A 22697-nucleotide genomic window follows, 5' to 3' on the forward strand; every position below is an offset into this window, starting at 1 on the left:
ATATATGTCCAGCTAAACATAATTTGAGTTTATGAGAGTGGGAATAGCTCAAAGGCCACAATCTTCCATCAGTGGAATACCAAATCCAGGAGCTTCAAGTTCGCGTCTTTTGGAAACTTCGACATGTATTACAACTTCAAGGGGCGATTTGAGGCGACTGACTGGAACTCCAAGTGACTTTTGCTTGTCGAAACGAAAACTTGAATGTAATTGTGACGAGAAACAAATTTTACAATCTAGAAAGACAGACTCCAGAGTACAAAAAATTGGCAGTTGTGATCTTGGCTTACAGTCACCATCGCACTCATCCTGTCCAGCAGTCTACCAAATTCATTGAGAACCACGATAGCGATAAATCTATGACACTACTTGTTAGTGTGCCTCTTATTCAACAGCTTCCGAGTCTGACCGAACGTGGTATGTTAAGAATGCGAAGGGGCACAATTCTGTGGGGGTTTTCAAGCACGATTCGCAGAAGAACGGTTGAGTTTACAAAGATGTCTATTTCCGGTAAATATATCTCCAGTAAATCGACCTTACCTAGAAATTCTCCTTGCGAATTCAACTGGAGAATGTTGGCCTACACCGCTTTAGAATTTCATAGCGCAGTTCCAGTGATCGGGTAACTAAAAGCCTGCGTCTGACTTTGGTGATAAATTGAGGAAAAATTCTCCTATTTACGTTGCTTCAGCTTAACCACGATGGGCAGGGTTCTTCCGGAGAATTTGTTACACGCATGCAGTAGACTTATTATATCATTGATGTTTGGATAAGCATAGGATTGGACGGTGAAATATTCTATCCTGCTTCGATGACGTGACTCCGGCGGAATACTCGATTCTGCTTTCTAACAAGACTACCTCTCACCTTCCGTTCCTTTGATATACCTTCAGCTCATTATTAACATAGGTTAACGCTATCCCAGCCAGACTTATCTCAAGATGACGGATGGACAGGAAAAAGACACTCTTTCTGATCGCTCACCTTCCAAAACAAAGCTCAACGAAGAAGTTCTCGCCCCAACTTGTAAAATAGGTTACCGTCATCCACTGATTCAAATCGTCATTGTCTCGATCGTATGTTTCTGTTGCCCAGGTTTGATCAGGTTCACTTATCTTATGTTCATCTAAAACACATCAATCTCGAATTATTGACCCACAAAATCTGTCTTCCGGTTTTTACAGGCATGTACAATTCCATCACAGGATTGGGGGGCGGTGGACAGCTCGACGCAACTGCTGCTGACAATGGTCAGCAACATGAATTTTTGCCTTCATTTTTTGACACGGGTTCTTTAGATTCAATTCCGTATTGACCAGTGTTAAACTCCATAATCTACTCGTCCTAAACGCAGCCACCTTTGCGTTGTGTGCAACATTCGCTATTGTGGCATTTTTCTCTGGAAGCATAGTCAATAAACTTGGCCCGAAACTTTCTATGACTATTGGGTATGTACGATGAATCCGAAGAGTTTTCTGAAACATGCTCACATCATGTCTTTCTCGCCATAGTTGCACCGGGTACACTTTTTTCATCGGGTCATACGTGTATTACAATCACACTCAACAGAGGTGCGGTAGGTTCAAAGATCTGTTTGAGAAAATCCCACTGATTGTCTTGAAGCTTTTGAAGCAATGTTGTAATTGCCGCTGGTGCATTCTTGGGTCTGAGTGCGGCTCTGTTATGGACTGCCCAAGGCGCTCTGATGCTGGCATATTCGACAGAAGCTACAAAGGGTAGATATATCGCCATGTTTTGGTTTATATACAACTTGGGTGAAGTTTGAATTCACCTTTTCCATTCAAGTTTTTTAACTTACATCACTTCCTACTTTAGGTGCTGTTCTCGGAGATGCTATTGCTTTGGGAAGAAATCGAACAAGCACAGCAGTGCGTTCTTTGTTCCTTGTTCAGCGTGATCATGACTTCGCCTCAAAATCCCTGTGCCTTTTCGAACTTGATAGGATACGCCAGTACCCGACTCTATATACATTGTCTTCATCTGTATCACGATTTGTGGTATCGCAAGCACTTTTGCATTGACCGACCCTTCCACTGTACGTCGTGCAAATGGGGAGCATGTAGTGCTTCAGAAGAGTCTCTCTTGGAAATCTGAATTTGAAGGTATGGCCCAAACTTTGACAAAAGATCCAATGGTGCTATTATTATTTCCGTTTTTCTGGGCAAGCACCTGGTAAGTCTGGAATCCGATTAAAGACTAAAAACTTAAAAGTTGAAGCAAGATGTATATGTAGGTTTTACACCTATCTATTCAACGATTTCAATCTCGCTCTATTCAATCTACGTACACGTTCTCTCAATGCGCTATTATATTGGATTTCCCAACTGGTTGGGTCTACATTTTTAGGCTGTTGTTTAGACTTTTCTTCAAAGTATGAATTATTTCAGAGTGGTCGGAGACGCGGTTTTCTAGGTTGGGGACTCTTAGCTGCCGTTCTATTTGGAACGTGGGGTGGAGGATGGGTTGTTCAGAAGGACTTCGATCGTGATAGTGTAATTTTAAAAATGGATTGGTCGGATAACCAATATACGGGAAGGGTCATTTTGTATATCTTTTACGGTAAGTTGATTCGATCGTAAGAGATGCTGTGTTGTTGACTCGTTTGTTTGCTCGTCAAGGTATAATGGACGCCATGTGGCAAACATATGCATAGTAAGCGACGAAATTCTGCTTCGAGGACGTCAAAAGATACAAATGAAGATTGACGTTGAATGATATGACTTTCTCTAGTTGGGTGATGGCCGCCTTTAGTAATGATCCACGAACTCTTGCCTCACTTGTAGGATTTTACAAGGGTATGTCTGAATCCTAATGTCCTTATAAGCCCTGAGCTATCCAAGTGTTCATGAGTACCATCATCATTTCTAGGGATTCAAGCTGCAGGCGCAGCCGTAATCTATCAAGTAGATGCAAAAGGAGTGTCTTATAAGACGATCTTCCTATCCTCTTGGGCACTCTTAGCATTAGGAATTGTATGTTTATTGCCAGTTCTGTTTCTGCGTATCAAGGTGAACTTTTACAATGAGAATTTTTGGTCTGCAAGTCATAGGAAGAGTACTACTAATTGTGTTATCATTTATTTTTGATAGGACTCGGAGAAACCGGATGATGTTATCAGTACCTCTCATCATCTTGATTATAAGCCTCCAGAAAATGAGACCGAAAAAAGTACATAGGTACACACTAAAAAAATTAAAGCTATGCAAAAGTATATCAGTACATCAGAATTTATCCTTTTGAAAGTATACTATGAGGCTACAAACATAAGAATCTCAACCAAAATATCAGTACATCAGAATTTATCCTTTTGAAAGTATACTATGAGGCTACAAACATAAGAATCTCAACCAAAACTTTTAATTTAGATTGCTATCAAGTTTACACAAATCATTTACATTTTTTTGCCAAAACTATTTGTACCTTCAAAACTATATAATCATTGTTTTTACAAGTTACTCGATTGATCAAAATGGGTTCCAAGCACTAAAAATACATTTTGATCTTGGGTGTGGCAGTATGAGATCATGCTCATTTTACATGCAGATATTCCTCTGAGCCACATGTCCTGATTCTGACTTGTCTTGTATGTTGAGGATTCAGAATGTATATTGGTTTGCAAACTATCTTTCAAAAAAACTATAGACCTTCTTGCCCAAGCCAGCCACGCTTTGCAAGTATCCTAGAAGTAAGTGTTGGACATTGAGTGATATGTGCATTCTCATCTTGCCACAAGGCTCCTGTTCTTTAATTCCAATAGACCTGCAATCTGGAACCTGTTACAAGTCCTGATAGACAACCTAACCCAATCAAATCTGTAGAGGAGCTTTGTGCAGGTCATGCAACTGTCCCCCCTCCTGAAACCTGCAGTTTATACTTTTGGAGGGATTTGAATGGGGCAAGGAGTCCAGTACTCCTAACACAACTGATACCTGGAGAGTCATAAAAATCAGTCTGGATTACATCATAAAACACATCTTTCTTCACAAATTATGGGGAGGTGGACTTTTACACCAACCACTTTACACTGAGTGAGTCGGTGTAAACTCGAATCGGTGTAAAAGTACATAATACCCCCCCTAAATGATAATTTTGCACTGAATCAAAAAAATTTCATGTAAGTGTAATTCCAAATGTGTAAAACATTCGGTGTAAAACTCTACTACCCGGACAGTATATCTAATTTTACACCGAAAATTTTTACACCGAAAGTTCCGGTGTAATTCTTTCGGTGTAAAATTGGAGAATCTGGGTCATAAGTGTAATTTCGCACCGAAACTTTTACACCACAAGAATGTCAGTGTAAAAGGAGAAGTGTAAAAATAAAAATTTAGGCATTCAAAATGAATTTTACACCGACATTTTACACCAAAATGAGAAGAAATCTTATTTCACAAGAAAGGAAAGGCAGACAACAGGCAACAAGTGCAAAACAAAGAAGATAGGTTAAAGGAATGTGAGAGAAAGAAAAAAATGTATGAAAAGATGATTAAAGAGAGTTTCAAAGATAATAGAGAAAATGAGAAATAAGAAAATAAGCCATCAAACAAACAATTATTAAAGGAGGGTGAAAAAAAAGATAAAAGATAGCATGGATTAAAGGAGTGAAATCAAAACAGCTTGAGATGAGATTGAAAAAATGAGAAACAACAAGCAAAACCCAAACCGAAAGCAAGTACATACTACTACTAGCCTCGTACCTTCTTGACGTATTTCCTCTTTGGCTTCACTTGAGTTGATTGGATGACAGATTCTGGTTCTGCAGGCGGGTCATTTGGCAAGTCCTCCAACAGCGGTGCCGCCGCCGTGGCCTTTGCATTGCGTCTAATCTTGATCTTGATAGGATTTTTTTTTGGTGAGCAATCCTGCAAGGGCGTAATTGCGTCAACGACCTCTGGCTTGATATCGACATTAAATTCTTTTGAGTCCTTGTGTGAAACATTGGCCTTGACAGTTGATTGGATCTCCACATTGTCTTCGTCTTGAGGTAGACCTCCCCCAAAGGGAAAGCTCTTTGTAGGCAATGAGAAAGGGATGGCGACATGTCGACAAGGGAAAGTATTCATCATAGATTGTATGGATTTTCGAATATTGACTGTTTCATCTTTGAAAGGGATCCTTGAGTAACATCCCCAGCTGGTGTGAGGGTCACACCCAGCAATACTTGTCACATCGCGATCCAGGAGCTGTGCCCTCCCTCCATTTCGAGCCTTGTCATAATGCCACACACCAAGTATTCCTTCAACCAAGCGAACAACTTTGCACCAGTAATGTTTGAATCCCCAATAGCCTCGAGTAACCATGAAATACTCGACACCTCCCACTTGAATACGCGCTGGCCAATCCGTCTCACCCATGTAGCTTTCTAGCTCTTCGGGTTCCAGACCAACAATACCGTCTAGCAAGAAGTACAGATGTAATGGCGCTGAGGTGGGGTCGGTGACAAGGATCTGCATGTTTTCGTCTAGCATTGTAACATCTTGTTCTTCTTCAATTGGCGCATCAGCTGAAGGTTGGTCATTTTCGACTTCATTGTCACTGTTGGACTTATCTATGACAATAGTGACGCCTTTGTGCTTCGTAGGTGGGTGCCGAGGGTGACATTCTTTGCACACGACACCGGTTTGCCATATCAACCCTTCAGAAGCCCACAGACTAAGCATTTGACCGAAATCGCCGTAAGAGAAACCGGTTTCGCGGAAAATTCGAGGCATTAGAGCAAGACAGGTCCTCGAGGTCAGAATATGAACCATGTTTTTTGTTGCGTGGGCAAATGGTCGTCCTGCGAGATGGCACCTTAAAGAGAGGACCAAGTGAATTGGTGCCGGGTCGAAGAAGTTTTTCCATGAATCCATCAGCTGATGCAAACTGGTCCGCAATGTAGGTCCCATTATTCGCTAATGCTTGAATGGAGTCATGTAAGATCTTCTGTCCACTCGACATAACCTTGGTGAATGATTTAGCATCGTTGATTTCGGCATTGCATCGGGCGGTCATATGACGGTAGAGTTCATGTACTAGAGAAGTTCCGTTGACAGACGCATGTTGGCTCCACAGTGGACCAAATAAAGCGTACAGTGATTCCAAAGTAGCGCTTTGCCAACATCGGTTCATAGTCCCCTTTGTCACACCTTTAGTGTAAGATTGGTAGGTAGACAACGGTGCCCGGTTGACATTCTGGGAACCTCTAGGTCGACCTGGACCTGATTTCTTCAAATATTTGCTCTTCTTTTTTGAAGAACCCATCTACGCCTCAGTTGTGTCTGGCGGTCGGCCGTCATTGGCGACATATCGCCGTTTAGTCGGCTTGTCCATACCCATGCTGGTCACTAATTCTTCCCAGTTCTTCTGGGTCGTGCCGTATGCAACAGGACATCCCTTCTCGAGCTGGCGATGATCCCTTTGCAAACTTTTGGTAAACACCAAAAGTTGGACAAATCCTTTGATGATTGTACATTTGCCTTTGCTAAGGTACATCACTTGTTGTCAGGTTAAGGCGGTAAATGTAAATAAATAGCAAAGGAAAGGCTTACCAAAGCATGTAATAAACTTGGTGCATTGACTCTTGCCCGTTGGTGGTCTTAGGCAACTTTGACTGCCTTCCTTTCCTCTTTGCCCCATCAAATTCAAAATCTTCGTCGTCGCTGTCCTTGTGGGGTAGGGGTGGGTCGTCCTGTGGAATCCTCTTCCTCGCGGGAAACAGCATTGCTTGAATGTTGGCCATCTTCCACCAGTCAATCCATCTCTTGGCGCGTGGAAACTTCGCGTGAAGTTTACAAAACTTTGTTTCTAAGTCAGCCTTCCCAGGCTCATCGTGCAATAGCAACCCTTTGCACATGGAGACCCAAGCACCCTACATGACCAAATACACACGTCAGAATATGAAATGACTTGCAACATCCAATCACTTACTTCTTGATCAGGTCGCACAATCAAGTGATTCTTCTTGATTCGTGTGATCGCCTGCATATAGTGCTGTTCACAGCCGTGCAAATGCGACAGTGCAACCTTGTATGACACCCGGAATACCTCCATGTACGCCTCAATGAATCCATTCTTCTGAGCTAATGAAAAATCTACTACTTGATCTAAAAGTCTTTTCTTTTGCTGATCTGTTTTTGCCTTGTTATTGATAAGATTGAATAGTGTTACAAAGTGGACCTTGTAGTGACCTGTTTCAAGACCGGCAAGCCATGTTAGAAGGACTGGAACCCAACGTTCAATTCGAGAATTGTACATGGAGGTCGAAAGTAGATATCCGTGTTGGAAGAACTTGTATGTTACGTCGGAGAGTAGGCCACCCTCATAAGACTCGCCACTCTTATCTTTGTATAGTAGAACTTCCTCCATCCACGGACTCTGGAATGATATGTGTCGATTTTCACGCATCAAAGAAGATGACGGCAATCTTAAGCCATGCCTGTTGGAAGGAGCATATATCTATCAGTATCAGGTAGTTGATGATCCACACCGTTCACTTTCCACATAAAGTACATTGGACTCGGAGTAAGATAATAATAAGTCAAAGAAAAAAGTAAAACAAAAACATTACGTACTTTGCCCAATGCCCCAATGAAGTCATCCACTTATCGGCGCCCTCTTTGTCCTGCTTATCGTCTATTAGACCTGCTGTCGTGAGTATATCACGCCGCAAATACCCTAGCAGGTCGGTATGTCCAAAAGATGGATGTAGATCTGTCACAGACTTAATGGGATGTGTGCCAATATTTCCCTGGCCCACCTAGTCAAATAGAACATATAATTAGCAATACATTCACCATTTACACAGAAATGTAATACATATCAAAGGAAGAAGTGAAAGAAAATATGAAATACATACCTTCATCCCCGTTGGTCCACGTTTAGGATCGTTGAGAACCATCTCCTTCAGCTTATCTTTGGCGATTGGATCCGCCTTTTTGGCGTCTGGCCAAACATGGCGATGATAACCTTGATGTTGCAGCAATGTCCATCCTCCTTCCTCAAAGTCAAATTGGCATTGTGCGTTACAAGGCACATGGACCTGAATCCCTTTGCATTCCTTGATGGGGCATGGTGTACATCTACAATCAAAGATATGAGTGTTAGATGACATTGAGTAAGTGACTTATGAACATAGAAATGCATACTATACTTACACATTCAATTCTTCTTCAATCTTCTTGTGGCCGGTAGGAGGTGATCGAGCAAGGCGGCAGCCAGCTTCAGAACACTGCATCACACCAAGGCAGTTGTATTGATGGATAATCCACTGTGGTTTGTGGAGTGTGTCGACTTTCATGGTGTGAGTCCACCCTACGAAGTGGAAGTTTGTAATGTTGTCCTCAGGTTTCAACACAAAGACTGTGTTGCTGTTAGGATAAGTGGGATAATCTTGCTCATCGAGTATGCATCCTTTGTCAATAAAGGTTTCAAATCTATCTAGGTTGGTGGGTAGTTGTAGTTGGGCGTAGCAAGAAACAGTTTGCAGTTGCAAATCGGACTCAAAACCATCAGATAGATCTGAATCCCTTTGGCGTGGTTGCTTGACCTTATTCTTCTTGGCCTTGGGTTTGGAAGAACGTGCGGAAGATTTGGACGGAATTTGGTTGGATGAATAGGTTTCCATCGTTTCCTCGTATCTCCTCTTCTTCTTCGTATTAGATGCTTTCCCCAAAGAGGAATGGGCTTGGTCTGAAGGTGGCATATCTGAAACTTCATCTCTGGTCGATTTGGACTTTGATTTCTTCTTCTTTGATTTTGATTTATTCTTTCTGTCGGTCTCTTCTGGAAATTGATTTTTTTCCTGATGATCATGAACTCGGTGCTTCTTCTTCGACTTGGATTCTTTCTGGAAACTATTAGAATCGCTGTCGTGCTCTCGATTTTGGTGCTTCTTCTTGGATTTAGGATGTTTATCATCTGAGCTTCCTGAAAACGTGTCATTGTCGGCCATCTTCATCGGTAGCAGCTCTGAGGGACAGAAACTACTTGGAGACGAAGAATACAAGGTATTTGTTGGTGTAGATGAAGGAGCCTCGGTGTCTTTCAGTGAAGGACTTTCGAATGTTTTGGTGGATGGTATATCAGATAATGATGAATGTATGGAAAGAGTATGATAATTATTCGAATGAGAAGGAGCAACATTGCCTCGAGCGGTTGTATCTGGCATATCATTGATCAATAATGCTTGCGCGCATTCGAGAGATTGCGCTTGGCTCATCTTTCTTTTTGAATGATGGGAGAGGCACGGTCAATTAGGGGTAGGTTGCTTCCCTTTCGTCCCTTTCGGTGGTATTTATCGGATTCATCATCACATTTTTATGTGGAAAGCGTGAAGTATTGAAGCAATAACACGGATATGTGTGTTTTGTGATCGATATGTGGACCAAATTCGAGAAAGGGCATGCGGTGTAAAGCAGTCGGTGTGGAATTCATATCATGGTGGTTGAATCGGAGAATTGCACTGAGAATATTTGCACCAAAAGAGGTTGGTGTAAAGAGACTCGGTGTAAATCTAAATTCAAACCAGGGGTCCGAGACTATTCCGCCAAAACTTTTTACACCAAAAGTTCCGGTGTAATTCTTTCGGTGTAAATTCAAATGTACCGTCCGGGTAGTAGAGTTTTACACCGAATGTTACACATTTGGAATTACACTTACATAAAAAAATTTGGATTCGGTGCAAAATTATCATTTAGGGGGAGTATTATGTACTTTTACACCGATTCGAGTTTACACCAACTCACTCAGTGTAAAGTGGTCGGTGTAATTATCTCCCACCCCACAAATTATTCCCAGATGGATCACCAGATCATTATATGGTTTGAAGAGATGAGCAGAAAAGTTTTTGCTCAGTCCCCCAGCGGCTACACTCCCTTGAAATATGCTTCACAATCTGTGTTTATTTATGTCAATCTTTCTTCCCAAGTTTTCTTAGAAGTTGGGTTTTAGATTATTATTGAAACAAACTTGCACACAAAAATTCTACTCAGTCATGAGACCGTAAGGTAACTAGATTACATATGTTTCAATTAATTTGTGTCAGAATATACAAGAATGAAGTACTTGAAATGATTACCCGCTTCATTCTGTGGTGCCGTAGTGGTAGGCCTGCATGGCATGTTATCATCCAAATCCGCCTGATGGTGGTTCATGTGTTCAAGTTGCATCTATATTTTGATTTCATCTTTTTTTTAGTCCAGAGTTGTTCAAAAACAGCAACAAACAAACACAGGCAAATGATGAAGCACATTTATTGTTTCATGTATAACAACATGCAAATGTGAAAATTTAAAAAAAATTGTTGACATTGAATAAATCCAGTGTGGCTTGAACTCAAAAAGTAGGTTGTTTGGACAACATGCCGTACAGACATTCACTCCAAAACCACATCTAACCGACTACACTACATGCAAAGTGCTGACCCCGTGGATGCGGGGTCGCGGTGACGCCGCACAAAACCCAAGGGGGGGGTCTTGCAAAAGCGGGGGGGTCAATCCGGGGTCAGCGTGACCGTGCACCTGCGGCGTCACCACCTTGCATGTAGTGCTACATGACAAGGCTTTTTCAGGTTCTGTGTTTTTCCCCACTACCATCACATTTTTGTATGTATTTTGTGGCCTGTCACAGGTTGCACACGGACCACCTCTAGATTTTCAGAACACCTTGATTGCAAGCTTTTTGCAAACGACTGTACATCAATGGAAACCACAAATTTGTAGATTGGCTCAAATGCAGGAGGTAAGAGAAGAAACAGTTGTAAAACTTATGAAGCAAATTGTGTGGATCGGAAACTAGAAGTCACAATATTGGATTAGTTGCCAGTTCACCATTCAAAGTTGGAGTTGGTTGGCTGATTGATTCATTTGCTTTGGAAGATCAGAAAGGTCAACAACAAGGTACTGAATTATTGGAATCCACCAGACCCATCAAACGTACAAGATGGTTTGTTGAGTTGAGGTTTATCACCACACATTTCCCTTTACAAACTGAGTCTAAATCAACCCAAGCTCATTCTTCTTCTGTATCATGATTCTTGTGGTTCAATCACAGAATCTTCACCACATTCAAGACTAAGAATGGTAAATGCATGTTGTTTTTGATCCTATCAGTATCATCTTTGATCTTGTCTTGCATCGCTATTGCTTGATATCTTGATTTCACATTCTTGGATCACATGATCTAATATCAGAGAAAAATATAAGAGGATTTTTGAGAATAAAGAAATGACACTGAAGTTGATTGCATTGTTGGGAAATCTTCTATAAGTCGTGATTTCCTCTGGTGAAGACTTCAGGATCTCAGAATCACTATCTTGATCAAAAATCTTTCAATCTTGTAATATAGTAGAGTAGGTTTTTGAGAGATGAAAACCCAACTTCAGGTTCAGTATGCATTTGACATCTTTGAACTTTTCTGGAGAGGTACATCCAGAAGGTCTGTTACTTGGATTAGTGGTTTGATTTAATGGACTTGGAGTCCTTAGGGCCAGCAAGTGGGCACTGAAGCCTAATCTTACCATTGTCTGTGTTATAAAAGATGTGGCAAAGAAGGTGCAGAGTTGTGGGAGGGAGTTTGATTGAGCAGATGATGGTGAAGTCATGTTTGGTTGCTGAATGTTGATCAAGGAAATCAGACTTTCAGATAAACCATCATTCAAACTTGAGCCATTGAATTTGCAGGATGATTATTACAGCCATTTGAGAATGATGGTTTTTTTTTGAAAAGTGCATCATGGTTCAAAACATGGTTTTCTTCTTGACCAAGTTTTGTTTCTCTGCTCATCTTGAGATTACAAATCATAGAAAACCTGTAAGAACACTTTTTGATCGGTCTGAAGCACTGCAGCAATGTCAATTTTTGAAAAAAGAAATCATTCATTTATGGCGTTCAAACATGCGCGAGAAATTTGCAAGTTGCGAGAAAGTTCTGTGCAAGCTCTTTTAAACATCTTGCATGGAACTTCCACAAAACTTGCAGACTTAAGAAAGTTATGTGTGAACCTAGGCTTCCCCGCTTCGAGGACTCAGTTTGCCCTTGATGAGATACATACAGCAGGGGGTTGTGAAAAAATTAATTAAGCAAGATCCATGCAAGATTTCTTGCACGGATCTTGCACGGATCTTGCACATCGGTTTTGCAAATTTCTTGCACATGTTTGAACGCCATAATTGATAAATTAGCGGTGTACAAACCTACAACCCAACATGAAACCCCATGAAAAAAACCCATGAAAACCCAACTTCTTTATGGGTTTTTCTGACGGGTTTTTTTCATGGGTCGCCCTGGAAAGGTTTGAACGCCCCAACTCCTAAAACATGTCTTGAAAGTTGAGTCACAGGCCACACGCTGCTCTTGTCATCACTTGAGGCCTTAACTTTACTCCACATCTCTCTTTTTTGCATCCAGCTCAACCACCGCGCTTTTTGTATCGATAAAGGTTTTTCTTGATTTGAATCTCACACTACTTCAAGGAAATTTTAGTTTTGAAAGTTTCATCTCTTTTTGTGGTTTAGAAGTATCATCTCAAAGTCTTAGAAGCCAACTTCAACAGTTTCTTTTTGAGATGAAACGATATGTTTTTTTATTGAAAACAATGTCTTCATTTCAAAAGTCTCATGTCAAAGGTCTGAAAGGCAATTCAGATCAGTTTTTGTTTGAAGTAAAACGATACATTGTGCGATCGTTTGAAATAAAACGATCGCTTTTGAATTCTTCAAATTGCAAAGGTTGAAACAAACCGAAGAGAGGGAAACTTTGAAATCAGCATACATCAGGTATTTAGACAAGCAGCATATGTTTATTTTGTAAGGATTTGTGTTATTTGGGTGTGTTGCGTTGACCAAGAAGGGGTGGGGTTGGTTGAGTCTACATATATTGAACACAACTATTTTTTTCAACAAACGGGTGGTGAGATCTAGACGATTTCGACCCATGTGAAAAAACCCATGAAAAAAACCCATGAAGAAGTTGGGTTTTCATGGGTTTTTTTCATGGGTTTTCATGTTGGGTTGTAGGTTTGTACACCGCTATTGTCTGGAATAACCACAGTTTTGCAAGTGCTTCATCACATGCAGTTGATGAACAGTTAGTCAATTGGTTGATCAATTAGGGTACTCAAAGCATCTATGTAGCGCTACATATGTAGAAAAATAGAGCCAAATATAGAAATATAGTTTTTTTTGAAACTATGTGACAGTTATTTTTTTTCACATAATTTCTCTTCTGCTCCGGTTCATCTCCAGCCATCTGTTGCCCTTTGGCAGTCAATCTCGCAATTCATAAGCCCCGCATCTCCACAATCACACTTCACCATGTCCGATAGACCACCATCACCACAAAATACGGACAGCAACTCAACAAGTATCTCACCAAACAGCTCAGCCACCTCCTTGAACAGCCTAACGTTGAACGAAGTCCTGTCAAGTCTTTGTTCCCCTCCGGTCTCAGTGTTTTCATCAATTTCACCACACCACCATCCCCTTCTTTCTTCATCAACTCCTTCAGTTATCTATACGTATCCCAGTCATCCTCCTCTCCAGGAACTCTCACAAGCCCATCTCGCGTCTGTGCCAGTCTCGCCAACTCCAGCTATCTCAATGGCAAAACCAGCCAAGAAGACTCGTAATAAATCAGCTAAATTGTCTCAATCAACCTCTTCAACCAAGACCACCACTCCCAAAGAAACTAAACCGCAGATGGCTTGGGGGAAAGATACGAATTCAGAGGGCAAGACACCTATAGAATTGATAGTCGAGTGGTTAGGTTTTACTTGGGGTGATCAAGAGGCCCCAAGTGATGCTGTTTGGATGTGCATGGAGAAGTATGATCATACCTCAACCAACTTTTCCCGATATCGAGCTGGTGTACCAAAGAAGCGAGAATGTGCTGATAGATGCGCTATCTACCTGCGCACCAAGGGATTCCCTACTGTAGATGGGCCCGGTGTGAAACAGCAGGTGCGTTGTCTCATTTTCACGAATACTGACCTCAATTTGTATTTCTGATTGTACTTTTTCTTGGTTTTATAATTCTAGATCACCACATTGGAACAGAAATTTCATAAGGCCGAGACTTGGCGAGATGGCACGGGCGGTGGTATTTTCAAGGACCAAGCTGAGGAAGAGATCGAAGCTCGACGAAGTGTTGCACAGGACGGCGAGTGGGATTCAGACATGGAAGATGAGATTAGGGCATTGGCTGCGAAAAGAACCAAGGGTATGCAAATCTCGATTTGTCTCGTTGAACCCCAATTACGATTCTGACCCATTGCAATCTCCTTGATCAGATGCGATACTTTCACACTGCGCTTACTATGATGCCCTTCAACCACTCATGGGTCAACGCCCTAATAATCTCCCCTTAGCCTCGGCCGAAACCCCATCTCCTTCGAGTTCAATCCCACCAGCTGCTTCGACTTCAATGGCACCAACTCCTTCAAACACCATCCACCCTAACCCTTTGACCTCGATCGACTTGACTAGTGGCCAAATTGACGAAACTCAATCTACTCAGATCAGTGGCTGGGATTCTACCCAATCAGTTAATCCCCATCTCGAATCGATTGAAGACTTTGATCTACCTGACCCAAACGATCTGACCGATGATCAACCCAGCTCCAACGATATGATTGCACCCAATATACAATCTCAGCCTTTACAGCGAGCCTCCAGCTCTCAATCTCAAACTCCAGCAAGAAACAAAGTTTCTTCCGAAGCCAGTCAAACGCCAAAAAACAGCTCGAGGCGATCTTCCGGCAGCGCTGCTGTACTCAAGTCGATGAAGTCCTCATTACCTAGTCAAACTGATTTTCAAGAGATGAATATGAATGCTAAAGAAACAAACAACACCAATCGATTGATGCTTCAACAAACGGCAGACACTCACAACACTGTCATCGGGTTGTTAGGGGCCAAATTTGGCCTACCGTCATCTTCTTCCAAACACTCTTTGGAAGAAGAGGATGCAAATGTATTAGCAAATAAGAAAGCCAAGAGGGCAAAACAAGACGAGCTGGATCTTATCCGTTTGGAACGCGAATTGGCAGCTGAGCGTAGGGCTTTTGAAAATGAAAAGAGTGGATCTGGATCAAAAATGTCACCGTTGGAGTTAACCCGCGAAAAGGTGGATATGGTAGCTAAATTAACGCTCTCGCATGTTCCTCTTGAAAAGGCCCAGCAGATGGTTGAGGAAATGCTCAAGGACTTGTAATGAGGAAGATCAAAAGATCTCAAGTCGATTAAGAAGCTCAACTTTGTTTGTTTGTTCTCTGACTCAAAAAATTCAACTTTTTTTAATTCTATCTTCCTATCGAAAAAAAATTCAATCAGAAAAAAAAATTCTCTGACTCAAAAAATTCAACTTTTTTTAATTCTATCTTCCTATCGAAAAAAAATCCAATCAGAAAAAAAAATCTTTTTAAAATCTGGTCGTGTATGTTATATTTCTTATAGATATATAAAAAACCTTTGTATCGTTTCTCAAACCAAAATGCTAATCCTTTTTTGGAAAAAAGGCTGAGTCTTACAATGAAATACAATCTCTTTATTAATGGCACATTTTGCCTTTTTCCAAACCGATCGTTCTTGATTGGTTTGGAAAAAGGTCTTGTGGAATGACGAGTTAACAAAAAACCAAAATAACTTTTCATCATATCGACTTCTTTGCTAAATACAAGATAACTAGCTGTTACGGAAAACCCTAAACTCTTGTAACAGAGTGTTGCGTCTACCATATGCAGCACCCACATCGTCCACTGCCCCATCCAACAGTCCAGCCTCGTCTGCATCAAACGGGTCTTGAGGATGATCTGGAGTCTCAGGATTCCAAGTGTCGCGGTATTTAAGTGTAAAGTTGTGTAGCATACAGCACACTCGTAGCCAGATGACCGCACGATCAGCTGAAGGAATATCTTTGATCATAATCCGTAAGTCTTGTAATGACTGAAATCGAAGTTTTAATTGACCATTGCCGTGCTCGCTGACAACTCTTTGTTCACTGAGAGCCTTGTTGAAGTCTTTTTTCACTGGATCTAGAATTTGCAAACGTGGGCTTTTGAAAGTAGGAATGAGATTCTTCGAGCACGAGTAACCTGAGTCGGCCAAAATATACTCCTTCTCGCCAAAAAAAAGTTGTGGTTCTTGTGCAAGCTATACATGAATGTCAGGTTCCATCTCAATGAGCCTGATAGATGTGAGTGACTTACCCGTGTTGATGAGTACACACGTTGATCGTGTGCACTTCCACACCACCCGTGTTTTTGATATATAATCCGGCCTTGGTGATCACATACTAAGAGGGAATTGAGAGCATAGATATGCTTACGGGTCCAAAAATCTTCCGGGTGGATGCTTGGTGCAAATGCCAGTGGTATGAGAGTCCCGTCTATGAAGCCAACACAGTCCTTGAAGAATGAATTTCTTGACATATGATTCTTGATTCCATTTCTCTCTTCTTGATTTGGCCAGTAGAGAAATTCGTCTTCATATTTCAAAATTGCCTCAAAGCAACGATGCGTGAAATTGTGAGCTGAGCCCTCTGAAAAGTTTAAAGGTAAGTTGTGTATCATACTCAAAGGGTAAGTCGATGTGTTACTTACCACTCAGACCAAACATTTGACCTATCATAAGAGCGCTACCGCCGTTCCCGCTCGATCCAAGGTGGTATAAAGTAATGAGTAATTGCCATGCAACAGGTGATTGAGGTTGAGACGAGTTGTTCTGGAACACAAGATCATCTTTGATGAGATCCAACAAACGATAGAAGTTGTCTTTTGACATTCGGGCCTGTTAGAATCAATTCCGCAAGATCAGTTAAAGAGAACCACCTCGATATAAAACTGTAGAACAATTGGGAAGGCTGACAAATCGGCGAAAGGTTCTATCGTTGCCATTGAAAACTGCGCTGAACTTGAGTTCTTGGAACAACATAAGTCTATTGTGGGTTCGTGGTTCAACGTATCGGAGGTAAGTGAGGTCTTCCAAAGCTTGAGCAAGATCTATTGAAAGCTTGAAAGCCTGTTGATGAATGGCCTGCTGAGACATGGTAAGTTCTTGAATCCGACCGCTGGAGGTGATGAAATTCTCGAAGGCATGAAGAAGCGATAGCAGGGAGACTAATGTGATTTCTTCATCTTCAGAGTCGTCGTCGTTCAATAAAATGGTAGCCACAGTGGTCGTCATTTCCATATGAAGGCAGGTGTATAAGGTGATGTAAGATGGGGGTTGGGCGGTGGCGAAGAGCATACCCAACGTATCGGCTGAGAGTCGAATGAGCTCTGTGGTGAGTTCGTCCTTGTGCCCAGCGCGAGGCATGATGTTGTATGTAGCCAACAACGGAAAGACTATGCCAGCAGCCAGTTGGGGTCCTCAAAGCTACAGGTACATATGTCAAAACATAGATTTTTTTCCCCGCAAAAAAAAAATCTATATTTCTATGTTGCGCTACATATGTAGCGCCACATAGATGCTTTGAGTACCCTTAATGATATGTACATAAATCAATTGCAAAACTGGTTTTGGGCCGTGGCAGAAATGGATATGCCCTGCCTTGTACTCAGTCACTTTTTTTAAAAAAAAAAAGATTATACAGCTGTTTCAACAAAGATTGATTTTTTTTTGAAAATCTCGCCAATGTGCAAAACCCGGGTTTTGTCCTGTTTTGTCCCTCACCCGATTTTGTCTCTCGGCTAATTGGAAGAATACAGAAAAGAATAAACCTGTAAATCAAGTTTTGTCTCTGGTTTTACCCGCTGCGGAGACAACTTTCTCCAAAAAAAGTTGTCAACCTTTCTTGAAACGGCTGTAAATTCTCAACTTCAAATGACAACGACACTCTTTGCTCCGACTAGATGGCCGAATTCTCCAAGGTGGACTGGTCATTTCCACTTTAACTTGTTTAGCTAGTGTTTAATGCATAAAGCCCAATGCACTTAAAAAAAAACAACCCCCCGGTTGGTCAACAAACTTAACTATGTAAGTCCCAACGCTGGACCTCCACCAACTCCAGCGAACAGAAACTTAAAGTGACCTGGCGGTGCAGGTCTCACGGTTTTACAATTCTGAGGCCTGCGTGTCCAAAAGGGGTACGCAGCAGATTGGGTATGATGCAACTAGTTTTGCTAAGTTTGAAGGCTTTGAGTGATCTGGAAAGGTGATCTGATGTGATTTGCTGTGAAGTGATGAAGAATTGATTGGGGCAAATACGTTCTATAGACTCTGGACTGCCTGCAAATCAGTCTCGAGTCTCAAATGAAGACCTTGATCCACATTTTTTTTACAATACGTAAACCCTCATAAACCCCAATCGATTCTCAGGAAGATCCATGACAACTTTGGGTTCCACCTCGGCGTTTAAAATTATGTAAATTTGATAAGATTTATGTTCAAAGAGAGTTGATCCTGATTTGAATTGGAGTCTCTTTATTTGATTATCGATTCTATCAGATAACTTCTTATAAATCTTGTCTCTCTTTCCCCTGTCTCTTCAATCCCTCAAGACCATTCAAACTGCTTCACAACTTTGAAATCATCCTCTAAAAACCGTTCATCTACTTGACTCTCCATACTTGATCTTGTAGAGGAGAAATTCTTTAATGTTAGCCTACTTCACTTTTTCTTGACAACTGATCATCAATCTTGTATGCTGATCCGAACTATTCGTAGACTTTAACTCACATCGAAAAAAAACAATTTCTCAGATCATGTCAAACCGATTTGATAACTGCGAAGAATTTGAAGCGGTCAACGGAATCGATTTAATTGGAAAGAAGGATGAAGATCATCATATCTTATACTACTTACCAACATCTCGATCTGATCCCCGTTTATCACCCTCGACCTATAGTTCATCATCATCACCATCATCTTTCAGTACCCATTCTCCAACTCTCCAACTCATTTCATCTTTCTCTACAACAGCTACACCCACCTCAGCTCACACACCTAAAAGAATGGTACATTTCTTAGAAGATCCATCACCAATTGATGATGATGCATTAGATATCACAATCTTAGGAATCTTATCATCAGAAGATCGTTATGGGATCTTATCACCATTATCACGTTTATTAGAAAAACCTTTGAGATTCTCTACCATCAAAAGATCAAATTATCATCATCAATCGAATCATCATACATCAAACAAATCATTTGAAATCGAATTAAATAGAAGATTAAGACAACTTAGTAATTCAAGCTTTCGTCATAAACGTTGGTCTTCTAATCCTGATTTAAGATTTGAAGAATCTTTATTAGAATTAATTTCAGATAGATTAGAATTAAGAGATTCTGATTCGAATTCAAAAGGGAGTTCTTCACCTACTCATAAAGATTCGGTAAACTCACAAGTTCAATTCAAATATCAAGATAATAAAGATGAAGATGAAGTTCAAAACTCTTGGTTCATTCAAGCTGGTGCTTGGGTTTTTGATACTCTTAGTTTTGTACCTTGGTATTCTATCTCTTCTCTTTCATAAATCAAAAATCAAAATCAAACCTTGCTCATATACATAACATTAAAATCAGATTTGTTTACTTAAACTTATCAAGTTCTTCACTTCTTAAAACTGCTATCTTCTTCATGATGTTTTCTTTTCCTCGAATTTCTGTTTTTGAATCTTAATCTTGTAAGACTTCTGCGATATATTCTTTACTCTCTCTATCTCTGTTCTTGATGTGATTGTTTTTCTTAGTTTGATGTTTCACTTGCAATCGTTTAATGTATATATATATAATATAATATAAAATCATAGTAATTTTTTAGAGATGAACTCTTCAAAGTATTATTCATAGTCTACTCTTATTAGTTATTTCAAATCTTTCTTGAGTTCTTGTTGTCTTTATCGTGCTATATTTACTTTATTCAATCATTATGCTGCACAAACAGATTACATCAGTCTTGAGACCATAAGCATATGTCAATGCACGCCGTTATTTTACCTGAGTGATCTCGTACAATTCAACATGGAGGCGAGGATCATTTCAATATAGCTTTACACGATAATACCCGCTGGGCCCTGGGCGAGTAATGTCATGGTTCACTCGACACAATCAGGTAATCCCATTACATTAAGGAAACCAGCACAAGGATGACTATTTAGCAGAAAGCCTGGATTTTCCTATTAGCGTCTTTGTTTGATCGGGCGCTCTTTGAAGTACGTAGAGAGCGTTTTGTGATAGATTTTGGGTACAGCCTGAATCACTCGTTCAATGCCCTTCATGCAGTAAAAGTACAAACAAGAGCATCAAACTCACAAGACAAGTGGAGATCAAGTCTTTGATGCTAACAAAATCTTTATCAATCAAATTAAGACTGACTAGTATGGTTTAGTTGGTAAATGGGCCAAGATGGTGTATCGAACTTTGCAAATTAAAAGTGATTGTCAGTATAATAAATCAAAATCTGGATACAAGTTCAAGAGACTGGCTTGAGTACTTACCTACTTGTCCATCATCTAATACTTCAGAGACCCAAGATTTGTGAGGCATTGACTGGGGCAGGGGATGAATAAAAGCTGAGAGTGGGTTGCATCATGGGTGTAGGTTGTGGGGTGACCATTGCAAGGCACAAGAGCCGCTCATTGATGAACTTGGGATCTGGAGCGTGGAATTGGGTCTTTCATGGCTGTGAAGTGAGTTGGGCAAAAACAATTCTTGGTGAGTAACATGTTGCAAATGGTGAAGTCTTGCATTCATGTATGGTATATAAGTATCATCTTCCAAAGGGAAGTAGACTGCCATGGCCCAACAGTGACCTTGCCACTGCCGGATCCCCGTGGATGATTGCCCAACGTTCATCCCTATGCGCAAGACTCTGTGGTCTCCACGTGGTCTCTGCGCTGAAATATCACTCTAGAGCCTAAATCAGTGTTTGGCAGATTGTCTTGTTGGCGGATCTTGTCTGCTTGCTTGGAGATTGGTGCCTGTTAGTCCAGTTGCAAAGCATCAAGGGTGAATCATCTTCATGACGCAAGCAAGTCCATCAGCCATCCTGTTGCAAGCGGTAAGGAAGGGAGGATAGGAGATCAATTATACTGGGCAAAAACTCTTCTCTATCACCGTGTCCGTATCCGTGTAGCACGTCCACGTGCACACACCAAAGACTTTCAATACATACTTGAAAGACACATTAAAGAGGTCTCCACAATAGGCATGTCTTCCCTTTGTCAACTGGGACGTCGGCACTCAGTTGACCCCAACTGCTGACAAAGGATCCCACAAATTCTTTTGTCAAATTGTCATTCACAAAGGGTGCTCGGCACCGATCTCAGACTAAAGCCTACCAAACAGCTTTCTGTTTTTTTTCAAAACTCTCCGTGTGTGCACGTCGACGTGCTACAAGGATACCGACATGGTGTATCATGATCACCTCACAGTTTGGCCCAACAAGTGACAACTTTACCTGCATTTGGTGTGTCAATGGCATGCTGCTCAGTTTGTGATGACAGAAAGTTGGGAGAAGGATTCATCACAAAGTAGCCGGTAGGACTTTGGGTTCTGAGGTATTTTTGTTGAACATGTGATCAATAAATAATGGCAAGAAGTCATGGATCTGCACCATGTGCATGCAAGAAAGCTACAAATTGTAATCGTGAAGTGTCACAGTAAAGTTGATTGATTCACTGTATTTACAAACATGTAGTGAGAGTGTGACATGTAAGTGTAATTTGTTCAGACCACAAGTGAAGCAAATTAAATTGGAATTTGATGGGCTGAATGAAACTTTTGCTGAGCCTAGATTGCATTAACCATTGAGGATCGAACAAGCAAGAGAATATCATTTGCAAATTGAGATGATGAATGAAATCTTACCACCTTTTACCATCTCATCTCATCCTAATCTCATTCAATCTTCATCTTCTCAAAATCAACATCAATCATTCAAATCTGATACTATTTCTACTAAACCAGTGATTCGATTCACACGTTCAACCAAAAAGAAACTCAAGTCAAACTCTTCTAATGAATCAGCTCAAGTCATCACTACTGTTCCTGGTGAAGGATGGTCTATACATAATGTGTTTCAAACTTTTGATCTCTCTTTTCATTTACAAACCGTATACTAATTCAAAAATTCCTATTCATAGGTCTCAAATCAAGCTATCCTGTCATCTCAAAAGCTTTCACCAAATCTTGTTCTATCAACACCTTGCGTGGCAGTCTCTTTACCAAAAGCTGAGGGATCAAACGAGCCAGCTGAATCTTCCTCAGTCAATCTGCAAATCAAATCGCGGGTTCGATATGTTTACGCTGCCGTTGCTTCAAGTCCTGCTCATCCATCCGGCCCTGTCAATGAAGGACGTACAGTTTGGGTGTGGATTGAAACTGAAGTTCGAGGCGGATATGGTGAAAGGATCACATCAAATGCTGAAAAGCAAGAGACAGATAGTCCAGCCAATATGATCAAAGAATTTGATTCAAGAGTCAAGATGATACATGTACTACCTCAAACTCATAATGCTCAGATTCAGAAACAGTCGGACTCGAAATCTACTGTCGCCGTTCGTGTGATGGTACTATTGGAGTCGGGCGATCTAGTTTTATGTGATCAAGATCTTTCAATTATCACGACTTGCCGAGCGTCTTCGTCTACAAAGGGCTCAACAAATCAACAATCATCACACGACTTACTCCGTATGCAAGCAGTGGTGGATTCCATCGAACAAGACGACTCGTCCACGACCCTCAAATCCATTCTAG

General features: G+C 41.0%; 4 protein-coding genes across 4 annotated transcripts; 3 read left to right on the forward strand and 1 right to left on the reverse strand.

Moving 5' to 3' along the window:
• Positions 1-941: 941 nt before the first annotated feature.
• Positions 942-3107, forward strand: MELLADRAFT_38516 (uncharacterized protein; the record flags this gene model as incomplete). The annotated part of the gene is made up of 11 exons (XM_007414080.1): positions 942-1095; positions 1185-1250; positions 1355-1448; positions 1512-1571; positions 1633-1775; positions 1837-1889; positions 1964-2193; positions 2255-2580; positions 2640-2673; positions 2752-2816; positions 2890-3107. The coding sequence occupies 11 exons, from the start codon at positions 942-944 to the stop codon at positions 3105-3107; spliced, it is 1443 nt and encodes a 480-aa protein (XP_007414142.1).
• A 3377-nt stretch (positions 3108-6484) lies between these two features.
• On the reverse strand, positions 6485-9220 carry MELLADRAFT_91258 (uncharacterized protein; the record flags this gene model as incomplete). Its single annotated transcript, XM_007414218.1, has 6 exons — positions 6485-6497; positions 6552-6871; positions 6931-7438; positions 7575-7759; positions 7859-8081; positions 8157-9220. The coding sequence occupies 6 exons, from the start codon at positions 9218-9220 to the stop codon at positions 6485-6487; spliced, it is 2313 nt and encodes a 770-aa protein (XP_007414280.1).
• Positions 9221-14174: 4954 nt separating this feature from the next.
• On the forward strand, positions 14175-15210 carry MELLADRAFT_91259 (uncharacterized protein; the record flags this gene model as incomplete). The annotated part of the gene is made up of 2 exons (XM_007414081.1): positions 14175-14217; positions 14288-15210. 2 exons carry the CDS (start codon positions 14175-14177, stop codon positions 15208-15210), a joined length of 966 nt encoding a protein of 321 aa, XP_007414143.1.
• Positions 15211-18259: 3049 nt separating this feature from the next.
• Positions 18260-19892, forward strand: MELLADRAFT_78763 (uncharacterized protein; the record flags this gene model as incomplete). Its single annotated transcript, XM_007414082.1, has 2 exons — positions 18260-18594; positions 18663-19892. The coding sequence occupies one exon, from the start codon at positions 18701-18703 to the stop codon at positions 19472-19474; it is 774 nt and encodes a 257-aa protein (XP_007414144.1).
• Between the last annotated feature and the right edge of the window lie 2805 nt (positions 19893-22697).

Source organism: Melampsora larici-populina, assembly GCF_000204055.1.
Source record: "Melampsora larici-populina 98AG31 unplaced genomic scaffold MELLAscaffold_41, whole genome shotgun sequence".
Lineage (NCBI taxonomy): Eukaryota > Fungi > Basidiomycota > Pucciniomycetes > Pucciniales > Melampsoraceae > Melampsora > Melampsora laricis-populina.